The sequence below is a fragment of the Aquarana catesbeiana genome, linkage group LG01 (assembly GCF_042186555.1).
Source record: "Aquarana catesbeiana isolate 2022-GZ linkage group LG01, ASM4218655v1, whole genome shotgun sequence".
In the NCBI taxonomy this organism is placed as follows: Eukaryota; Metazoa; Chordata; class Amphibia; order Anura; family Ranidae; genus Aquarana; species Aquarana catesbeiana.
Genome location: NC_133324.1, coordinates 182,271,154 through 182,283,276, shown reverse-complemented (window position 1 = coordinate 182,283,276; position 12,123 = coordinate 182,271,154). Strand labels below are relative to the sequence as shown.

General features: G+C 42.8%; 1 protein-coding gene across 1 annotated transcript in view; it reads left to right on the top strand.

The window, feature by feature from the left end:
* The window catches only part of FBXL17 (F-box and leucine rich repeat protein 17), a 1,156,197-nt gene that overhangs the window by 22,074 nt on the left and 1,122,000 nt on the right, over positions 1 to 12,123 (top strand). The window contains exons 3-4 of the mRNA XM_073624587.1: positions 760 to 1,017; positions 10,126 to 10,257. Of these exons, the coding sequence (XP_073480688.1) occupies positions 760 to 1,017; positions 10,126 to 10,257 (390 nt within the window). The remainder of the gene's footprint in view (positions 1 to 759; positions 1,018 to 10,125; positions 10,258 to 12,123) is intronic.

Genomic DNA, 12,123 nt, shown 5'->3' with positions numbered 1-12,123 from the left:
TTTTCAATTTGCCATATGAATGCAAAGTGCATGAGTAAATTAACTGAAGTATAATATACTGTAACATTTAAAGTTGATCTCCAGGTTTTCTTTGAACTGAATGAGTTCGTTTGGTGGACAAAGCTGATAAATTCGGGTCGATTTACCAAAACTGGAGAGTGCAAAATGTGGTACAGCTCTGTATAGAAACCAATCAGCTTCTAGGTATATGAAAGCTTAATTGCACAAAATTTGCTGTGAAACATTGAGAAAAATCAGATGAACGTTCACCTGATTTTCTTATAGTGTTTACCCCACTTTAGTGTAGTAAATTAACCCCCGCGGTGCTGGGTTTTAACTGTGAAACAGAGATTTCCCATCTCACACCCAGGACAATATGGAATCACTCAGGTGCTCAGCCATTCATAGGCATCTTTGTGTTCTGTGAGTGAATTCAAAGCTTTCTCTGAATGGCTGAGGTTGAGAGGTGGGCAGATGACTGCCAATAAGTGGTTAAATCCATCAGTATCCATTTTTTTTTTTTTGGCAGTTTATCCCTAGACTTATTTTGAGTGAGGACTTTCTGTTAGGGTTTAAATGTCATTTATTTCATACCTACTCGGCCATAACATTCAGTCAAATAATGATAAAGCTTTTGGAAATCTCCTAGTCTGTTGATATTGACATAGTGAAGCAGATGGTGGTGATTCTGTATGTCATTGTAATTGGTAATCTATATGACAGTTGGTTAATGTATCTTTTTTTTATTTATTTTTCCAGGTGAAGGATAACTTATTAGAAAAGATTGCCTCTAGATGCTGGAATATAACAGAAATTAACATTTCAGACTGTCTGAATGTGACGGATGCAGGTATCTTCAAACTGGCGATGAATTGCTCAGGTCTGGTGAAATACACTGCCTACCGGTGTAAACAGCTGTCTGACTCATCACTTGTTGCTTTGGCTACACATTGTCCTTCCCTGAAAAAGGTGCATGTTGGAAATCAGGATCGGTTAACAGACATGGCACTCAACCAGGTACGATCACTAATATTTGATGCCTTCATTGTAAATCTTTTACAATAAGCATATTGCTGAATTACATTTTCTACACCGCTTTTCACACACTCCTTAGGCATATTGGGTTAAGCTGGCCATACGTCGAAAATTGGATGGTTCTACTGTGTGGTCATCTTCGATTGACAGAAGTTGATTGTTCGATTTGCTTCTGTCAAAGGGACATGTTGGAAGTGGATTACAAGTGAGCATAGCCTTCATCAGAAAATCATACAGCAACTTCAGGCATCCATGCCCTTTCTAATTACTGAGCTGCAGTATGCAGTGAAGGTGGAGCTCCACATCGGCCCATCATATAATTTTTATTTATTGATAAAAATACAAGACACTTCCTGAATGGCTGAGATGCCACATGACTGACTCTTAATTTCCGGCCACAGAAGGAAAGTGTGTGGGACAGCAGCAAAACAGCATTCATTTCGGCTAAGCTGGCTCAAACTAACTTTTTAAATTGACAGGAAACATGGACTTCTTGTAGCTTGCATCCTGAATTGATGAAGACTGTCATTGTGTGGCGGCATTAACAGTGGAGCTACTGTGTGGGCAAAATAAAGAAATGATATATATCATGCGTTTTGTCTGTAGAATTAACACTGCATGGTTTTTCTGAGTCTCCCTTAACATAGTTTATCTGTTGATCCTGCCAGTAGATTAATTTTTTTTTTCCTTTTTGTAATAGAGCTATAAAACAGTTAATTCTGCAATGAAATTGCACAGAAGCATTATCATCATATAATTAACTTGTACATTTAAATATAATTTAACCACTTGACCTATGCATGATTTCCCCCCTTCATGACCAGTCTAGTTTTTGCAATACGGCATGGCGTTATTCTAATTGACAATTGCACGGTCATGCAATGCTGTACCCAAATAAAATTATATACATCGATAAAACTGACAAGTTTTGCAAAAAAAAAATTATTTTAAACTTTCTGCTATAATACCTATTAAAAAAAAAAAATCTTTATAAAAATATTTTCATAAATTTAGGCCAATATGTATTCTACATATTTTTGGTAAAAAAATCCCAATAAGCATATATTGGTTTGTGCAAAAGTTATAACATTTACAAACTATGGGATATCTTTATTTTTTACTAGAAATGGCTGGGATCAGTGACTTATAGTGGGAGCGCGATATTGCGGTGGACATTCTGGCACTGACACTTTTGACACTTTTTGATGACCAGTGACCCTAATACAGTGATCAGTGCTAAAAAATATGCACCTTTGCTATAATTTTGACACTGGCTGGGAAAGGGTTAACATCAGGGGCGTTCAAAGGGTTAACTGTGTGCATAGCTTATGTTTTACTACACTGTGTGAGGTTCTTTTACTAGGGGAAAAGATGGAATTTATTCCCTGCTTTGGAGGGGCACAAATTCCATCCCTTTCCTCCTGTCAGAAAAGCAATCTTCCTTGTTTAAATAAGGCAGATCGCAGTTCTGTCTCTCTGCCTAACGATCGGCGGGTGCCTGAGGACATCGTTTTCCGCTGTGTGTAATCACAGTGGAAGCAAGCCACCGGCAGTGCGCATTCACGCCCCCCCTACCCGGAAGTGTCGGATCACATATATACCTGATCTTGCACACAGGTGCCGCCCTGTAGCAGAATAACTGCTATCAGGTGGACCTAATGCGGTTTAAAGTGGCTGTAAACCTTTACATACAGTATACCCAGTGAAGTGACTGGCCTCAGTTGATAAACAGAGATTAAACAAATCCTCTTACATAAGTTGTACCTGTCCATCTGCAGCACTCTTTTCTACATTCATTCAAAGTGCTTAATTTTTAGGCTTCTCTGAAAGTTTGGAAAAGGGGGGTGGGGAGCTGAAGTTTCACACTGCAGAGCTCAATGAGGAGACCTCTGACAGCTGATTGGAGGAAAGGGACCACCACCCTTTACACAGGAACAGAGCTGAGGCTGTCAATTCGCTGGCGCTCCCTCCTTCTCTCACCTTCTTCTTCCTTTTTTTTTTTTTTTTTTTTCTTTTTCTTTTGGTGTCAGGAAAATTTGTCAGGATTGATTCATGCTGTTGGCAGAGTAACAAAGCAGCAGACAAAAATGTCACTTGATACTCTTGAGTGAGACAAGTAGACACTTTAGAGTGATGTGCTTTGTTCATATTTCATGTCTGAGGTTTACAACTACAAAGAATAAATTGAAGCCTAGCTCCAGCAAAAGGCTGTTTTTAACCTTTTTGAAACTACCTGAATAAAAGCTGTAACGGCCACTTTTGGCGTATTAAACAAAGTAAAAGATATTAGATTTGTTGGCCATATAAAGTGATAATAAAACCATGGTTCTAGGGAACCCAGAAAAGCTAGTTATGTTAATGCCAGCAACATACTGTATCATATCACAGTAAATACAGTAGTAAAGAAGTGAGTTCCCTGCTAGTGAAGCTTCATCCAGGTGTATGCTGGGTTGCCTATCTAATAAACCTGACTCATAGTCATCCTATGGGCCAAGTGAAGGAGCTCGCACAACAGGTTTTCAATGCTAAGTGCACTCAGGTGCGCTACTATTGTCAAACAAAATTCAGTTGAAAATACCCCTTCAACCTAAGTGTGCATATTTATAAATAAACAAAATATGTTTCAATAATGTGCAATGCATGAGAAACAATGTATAAATTAATAAAGTGCAGTCCGCTTGGGAAGGAAAGTCCTACAAGCTCAGTATATGATCCGTGATTTTTCAGAGGTAAAGTGTCATCTTCCATCCACTTCCAGAGGAGTCTCCTCTCCCAGTTGATGCCTCGTATGGACTTTTGCTCATGACTGTCATTTTTTTACATATACTAGGAATACTGTGGATTGGTGATCATTTGTATGGTCATGAGTCCTCTCTAGCGCGATCCCGTTTTTTCCAAATTGTATTTTCACTGTGTTAATGTTGCATAGAGGAATTGCAGCTTATTCATTTGTTTGTACACTTCACTTTAGCGCAGTTTTTCTGCCCCTTTTTTCCTTTTAGGTTAAATACCACTTTAAGGCCAGGTTTACACTGGTGCGACATGACAGCCGTCCTACTTTGCCCTGCGACTTGAAGCCGACATACGTCTGACTTTCAATGAACGGGGATCCGACTTGGATCCCCGCTAATACCAGGCACTGTGTTTGGTATGAATCTTGAGGGGGAACTCCACGCCAATTTTAAATAAAAAACCGGCGTGGATTCCCCCTCCAAGAGCGTACCAGGCCCTTCGGTCTGGTATGGATTTTAAGGGGCACCCCCTACGCCGAAAAAACGGCGTGGGGGTCCCCCCAAAATCCTTATCAGACCCTTATCCGAGCACGCAGCCTGGCCGATCAGGAAAGGGGGTGGGGACGAGCGAGCGCCCCCCCTCCTGTACCGTACCAGGCCTCATGCCCTCAGCATGGGGGGGTGGGTGCTTTGGGGCAGGGCGGTGCCCTGCGGCCCCCCGCCCCAAAGCACCTTGTCCCCATGTTGATGAGGACAAGGGCCTCTTCCCGACAACCCTGGCTGTTGGTTGTCGGGGTCTGCAGGCAGGGGGGCTTATCGGAATCCGGGAGCTCCCTTTAATAAGGGAGCCCCCAGATCCCGGCTCCCCACCCTATGTGAATGAGTATGGGGTACCCTACCCATTCACCTAGGATAAAAAGTGTCAATAAAAAAAAACACACTAGACAGGTTTTTAAAGTAATTTATTAGGCAGCTCCGAGGGTCTTCTGCCGACTTCGGGGGTCTCTTCCTTCTTCTCCACGGCTTCTTCCTTCCTCTCCACGCCTCTTCTCCACGCCCTCTGGTTCTTCTCCCACTCTCCGCTATCTTCTGCCGGGCTTCTCCGCTATCTTCTGCTCTTTCGCCCGTTCTTTTCCTAGCGGTGGCCCAGTCTTCTCCGCCGTCTTCTTCCCTCTTCTCTTCTTCCGATGTTGACACGATGCTTTCTCCCGCTGTAATGTGTGCGCATTGTGCAATGACTTATGTAGGGATGGGGCGTGGTCACGGCTGATGTCACCTGGTGACCGCGCCCCCTTATGACGTCACCACCCATCATGCCACGGGCTGTGATGTCATAAGGGGGCGGGGTCCCCGGGTGACATCAGCCGGTGACCACGCCCCATGCCTATATAAGTCATTGCGCACACGGCATTACAGCGGGAGAGAGCATCGTGTCAACATCGGAAGAAGATCGGAGGGAAGAAGGCGACGGAGAAGACCGGGCCAACGCTAGCAAAAGAGCAGAAGATAGCGGAGGAGCCCGGCAGAAGATACCGGAGAGCGCGGAGAAGGAAGAGACCCCCGAAGTTGGAAGAAGACCCCCAGAGCTGCCTAATAAATTACTTTAAAAACCTGTCTAGTGTGTTTTTTTTATTGACACTTTTTTCCTAGGTGAATAGGTAGGAGTACGATGTACCCCATACTCATTCACATAGGGTGGGGGGCCGGGATCTGGGGGCCCCCTTATTAAAAGGGGGCTCCCAGATTACGATAAGCCCCCCGCCTGCAGACCCCGACAACCAGCGGCCAGGGTTGTTGGGAAGAGGCCCTTGTCCTCATCAACATGGGGACAAGGTGCTTTGGGGTGGGGGGGCCGCAGGGTGGCCCCCTGCCCCAAAGCACCCACCACCCACGTTGAGGGCATGCGGCCTGGTACGGTTCAGGAGGGGGGGTGGCGCTCCCTCCTCCCCACCCCCGACCGGCCGGGCTGCGTGCTTGGATAAGGGTCTGGTATGGATTCGGGGGGGACCCCCACGCCGTTTTTTCGGCGTAGGGGGTTCCCCTTAAAAACCATACCAGACCCAAGGGCCTGTTAGCTCTTTGAGGGGGAACCCATGCCGGTTTTTTTATTTAAAATTTGGCGCGGATTTCTCCCTCAAGATCATCTGAGCATAGGTCACATGCCAAAGTCAGATCATGCAAGACTTTGATCCGACTTCAATGATAGTCAATGGGGTGAAGTAGGATCAAAGTCGGACCAAAGTAGTACAGGGAGCATTTTCAAAGTCTGACTGACTTGTGTCGGACCAGTTAGGACGGCTACCATAGGGAAACGTTGATTTTCACACGTCATGCGACATGAGCTCCCAATGTCGAAGCCTTAGTCGCACTAGTGTGAACCAGGCCTTAAGGCGAACCAATCAAAGTAGTGCCTATCTAAGTATTCAGTATTAAATCATCTTTAAAGTGGAACTTTACTCATAACAACTTGATAAAAAAAAAAAATGTTCTTTTAGCAACATACATTAACATACATTACACATTCATCTTTATGCTACCAAAATTAGTGTGTGCTGTACTGTAAATTGCCCCCAGCATTGCTCTTGAGTCTTCTTACTGGAGGCCACCATTTTACTGAAGCCCAGAGCCCCTGAACAGCAATAAATCATGAAGCATGCCAGGATTGCTAACTGTTACAATTGCTTGTGTGCTCAGCCAAACTTTCAAACATCAAATGGCTGGTGTCATAACAGATCACGTGTGCAGTACCGTGACAGTTGCAGTTCAAACAGAAGTGGCTTCCTTGGCTGTAAAGGATAAGGAGGGTTTAAAAGAGAAGTAAATGATCTCCCCCCCCAAATCATACTTGAATGAATGATTGACTTGTATAGCGTGACCTATGCGAACTGAATCGCCTCAGGGCGCTTTTTGCTGCCGGTGTCCATCTTCAGTATAGTGCGGTCCTTTGCCCTATGGGGTCCCGACACACTTTCAAACACATACACATATTTGGCTAATTTTTTGATAGGATCTAATTAACCTACCAGCATGTCTTTGGAGTGTGGGAGGAAACTGGAGTACCCGGAGGAAACCCACACAGGCACAGGGAGAACATGCAAACTCCAGGCAGTTGGTGTCGTGGTCGGGATTTGAAGCAGCGACCCTATTGCTGCTAGGTGAGAGTGCTAACCACTACACCACTGTGCCCCTCATACTTGCCTAGGTAGACGCTGCATCTGTCCCCCCACACCTCCACACTGAGAACCTAGTGATCCAACACTGCCAATCGCTCGTTTTTCACATCTCCTTGAGCAGACAGCTGTAGACTGTCAGTCACAGCTCTTGGTTCTTCCCCCTCTTCGCTCATTGGAGTGCTGGGCTGTGGAGGGGGCGGAGCGTCTGTCTTAGGCTCTCAGCGGCTCGCAGAGAGGCTGAGCGGGGTGTCAGTCCAGGCACCTGGTGGATCCAGACTTTATTGTCAGGGTGACGCGGTGCCTGGACTGACATTGGTGATGTCAGCCGAGAGAGGATCACAGGAGTGCAAAACAAACTGCACTCCTGTGATCCATAGAAGTACAGCCAAACGAGCTTTGGCTATACTTCCCCTTTAATTCCACTTCAAGGCTGTCAGCAGATCGGCCTCTGCAAACTTGGCAGTGCCTAAAAATGGATATCAACTGAGCATGTGCAGAGCAAGGTGAGGGTGTATTACTGGATTTTAAACAGTATAGGCACTTATTTTTAAAGTTTTACATAGCTATACCCGCAAAAGGGACCAAGCTTAACCTATAAAAGAATGAGAAAAAGCTTTATACATATAAACTTTGTGCATTTTGAGAAGAACTATTAGTTGAAAAAGCAGCTACCTCAAATTTGTATAAAATTAGATAAAAGATAAGAGAAAAGGCTAGTGAACAAAAACAATCTGTGTATAACTTATTTTGAATATCTTAAACCAATGATCAAAATAATGCTAATATTCCAATTAGTGCAGATCAAATTTAAAGTTCTTATCCTTATCTTGTCTTAATCTACCACCAAATGTGCTGTAACATAATGTGTACACTCCAATCCACCACCTGTGGAAAGCCACTCACTGTTATCTATTATGGTCAGATCCCTAGAATTAGAAAGGTAAAAAAATGAAGGATGATCAGATTTAAAATTTAGAAATTTTGTAATCTCAACGTCATATGGTAAATGGAGATTTTCACATGTGTATATGCTTTACCACATCCTTTGATAATTGGATGAACCTTTCATAAACCGAAAAAAAATATAATTGCAGTGTTTGCAGTAATGTTCAGACTATTGCATTAGCTCACTCATGACTTGTTTTCTGTAACATGTGAAACTCTGTGACATTTCTTTCCCTTTAGATTATTGTCCTTGGATACATTCAGCAAGTTATTTGAATCTTTCAGCTGTTTTACAAATATTCATCATCCTTATTACCTAGCTTTCTTTTTAACCACTTGCCCCCCATCATATAGCAATAAGACGTCGACAAAGTGGTTGTGATATCCTGACCGGACGTCATATGATGTCGCCAGGATTTCAAGCTGCTGTGTCTGACACACCACAACTCCGTTCTAGGTAAAGAGTCTCTGATAGAGACTCTTTACCATGTGATCAGCCTTGTCCAATCACAGCTGATCATGATGTAAACAGGAAGAGCCGTTGATCGCCTTTTCCTCACTCGTGTCTGACAGATGCAAGTAGAGGAGAGCTGATCGCCTGCTCTCCTGACAGGGGGGCTCTGCGTTGATTGTTTATCAATGCAGCCCCTCCTCGGATGCCCGCCCAGGACCACCAGGATTCTGCCAGGACCACCAGGTATGGCCACTACACTGGACCACCAGGTATGTCACCCTAGACCACCAGGGAAATGCCAGATAGCTGCCAATTGATGCCATTGAAAAATGCCTGCCAGTGATGCCTATCAGTGCAAATCCAGTGCAAGTGTCAGTGCCAGCCATCAGTGCCGTCTATCAGTGCCACCCATAAGTAACCCATCAGTGCCCCTCAGTGCCGCCTATCAGCGACCATCCTCAGTGCCACCTCATCGGTGCCGCCTTATCAGTGCAACTTAACAGTGCCCATCAGTGAAGGAGAAAACTTACTTATTTACAAAATTTTATAACAAAAACAAAGAAACTTTTTTTTTTTTTTCAAATTTTTTTTTTTCAAAATTTTTTTTATTCATTTAGCAAAAAATAAAAACTGCAGAGATCATCAAATACCACCAAAAGAAAGCTCTATTTGTGGGAACAAAATGATCAAAATTTAGTTTGGGTACAGTGTAGCATGACCGCGTAATCATCATTTAAAAAGTGACAGCACTGAAAGCTGAAAATTGGCGTGGGCAGGAAGGTGCGAAAGTGCCCAGTATTGAAGTGGTTAAAGTCTTAACCAGTTTGAGGAGGCTTAAAGTTAAAGTGGTTGTAAACCTCTAACATGAAATATGAAAAAAACATATCCCTCTCTAATGTGTGCTTGCCTCTATCCCGAGCACTGAGTGTCATTTCTGCTGCCTCCTTCCTCTGCTATTTTTGAGTTGCTTCTGACAAGTTTTCCTAACAACAAAAGATGAAAAATGGTGACTTCCATTTCCTGGCTATTAAAATGTGTGCTGCCGAGAGAATATTTAAGACAATATGTTTGAACATAGGTGGAAATTTATCTGCATGAACACTTAAGAGGGCCAGTGCTACATTTGCTCTAGTAATTGTGTCTGTAAATGCAGAAATTAGGTTGAAAACGACGTTCCAAAAGCTCCTAATGTTTAGGCATGACTATAACATGTTTCAATGTTCCCACTTGTCTGCACCCTCTCGAACATAAGTTAACACCAGAGTTTGAAAATTTGGCGAAAGAATATGGGGTTAGATACCATCTTAAGTGAATTTTTTGGGCGGTCTCCCAGTGAGATATACATTTGGAGCCCGAGTAATTGTGTTGAATGGCTTTCTTGCCACTGTTTGTAGATAAGGCATAGTTCAAGTTCTTCTTCCCATTTAAGTAAGGGGGGCTTTGACAAAGATCGTTTTTGATTATAAAAGAGATTACTTTTTTTCCGTGGGGTGGATTGGCTGTCATAAATACTGACTTTGTGATTGCCAGAGCTGTAAGTGAGTATTTGCAGAGGCAGGCAGCCAATCTAGCATATAGTAGAAAATCAGATTGTGGTATGGAAAATTTTGTAGTAAGGTCCTGGAATGGGGTCAATTTAGTACGTTCTTTTTAAAGTCCTAAATACCCACATACTTTGAGTCTGAGGCACACAAAAAGTTTAATTTGTGATAACCTGTTTCTGTCTATCAGTGGTCTTTGTATTTTGCTGCATGATGCGGTTCTGATTTCTAAAAATTGTCTACAGCTGGGCTCCAGATGCAAAGATTTGAGAGATATACATTTTGGACAGTGCTACAAAATCTCTGATGAAGGAATGGTCGTAATAGCTAAAGGTTGTCCAAAGCTACAGAAAATTTACATGCAAGAAAACAAATTAGTAAGTGCATTTTATATTCTCAGTTTGGTAATCAGTTTTATTCAGTGTTCGGTAATAAATATTGAACATTTGAATAGCAAATGTGATGGTAAACTGTAACCCATAGCTACCAATTAGTCTTCAGTTTATGTTACTCTTTAATTCACTAATTGATTAAAATAACCTAAATCCAAACACAAAACGTAATGAGTCAATTTCAGATGCCTGAATTCATTTTCTTTTTTTTTTCATTTTTTTTTTTTTTTTTTTTTTAATCTTGTAATCCTGCAAATAGCAACATTCCTGTACTTTGGTGGCTAGGCTCACTCTTCCTGTGTATCTATGGAAGGGGCTATGGTTGACACCTAGGTAATTTGCTCTGCCTGTGTGTCCAAAGATTTCAAATATGAGGGCATTTGTACTTGCATTGGTGACTTGTACAGCCATAGGCAGTGCGTAAAATAACTTTCTGCTTGGTAAATATTCCTGTTCATTTGTGTTTGGAAGCATTGGAATGTGAGGTTGAGCATTGTGTAACTCCGGTAGGAATCAGAGCATTTGATGATTCTTGATAGTGTGTCTCACCTGGTCTGTTGCAAAGTTGCTAAAACGAATATGTAAGTTTGCTGAGAAATTGAGAAGTACATAAGCCTGTGCTTGATCTGTGCACACAAGTGACAATGCCCTAATCTACAAATTGGCTACTTGGGAACTGCACTCTGAATTGTGCAAGGCAGGGAGAGTATCATTTGTTTCCTCATAGGACCCTTTCAGACGTGCGGATCCGTATCCAGCCATCCGCTTGCTCAGCAGGGATTGCTCCGTTTATCCCTGCTGAGCCGGCGGATGACAAGTCCATCTCTGCACACTGTGCAGAGGGACGGACCTGTCAGATCTCCGCTCTCCTCTATGGGGGGGATCGGATGATTATGGACCACCTGTCCGTTTTCATCCGATCCGCTAGACGGATGGAAAATAGTACATCCATCCGTCTGGATTTTGCGTATCGGATGTCAGCGGACATGTCATCGCTGACGTCCGTCGCTCCATAGAGATGTATGGAGCGACTGTTCAGATCCGCTGAAAAAACTGACAGGCAGATCTGAACGGTCCGCACGCGTGAAAGGGCGCATACTCAAGCTTGCTCCATTACCTATTGTTCACTGTAGGTATTCTTTCTCATACAGAATACTTGATGAGAAGTCTGGTGTTCCGTCCTTCCAAAATTCTATTTCTTTAATAAGACTGTTTTAGTTTTTTGTCAAGTTGTTTGTATCTGCTGCAGCAGGTTCTAGATTTTATTTATCCATGACTCTTTGACAAAAGAGGAGCAAGCTGTGTAGTGGTTGCTTCCTCTGTGTAGTTTTGGGCATTATAATAGTCTTTTGGTCTACTTTTAAGTCTTTTGTGTATGTGTTCTACTTTTATGTGTTATACTTTTGAGAGTCCTCTTCTTAAAGCAAAACGAAACCATTGTTTTACCTGTTTCCCATAACAATTACATTTGAAACCGTGAATATAACTGTTAAAGATGCTTCAGCTCTTAACTGAACAGTAAAGCCATCAAATGGCTAATGTATAACTGATCACATGTGCAAAACCATGGCACCTGCAGGTCAAACAAAGGCTAACATGGCCGCTTTCTTGGCTGTAAAAGTTAAAGTGGATGTAAACCTAAATCACGAAATTTGAGACCTAAGCACATATATCTGTAGTCTTTTCTTATCTCCCTCCTAAGTCCAGTGTCTTTCTGCTGCTCTGTTCTTCTGTTATCAGCATGATAACGTCTGACCTGTTCTCCACTTAGGTTGAACTTAATGGATTTGTGTCTTTTTTCAACCTCGCCAACTATGTAACAACCAAGATAAAACCAGCCTGAAATTTGTT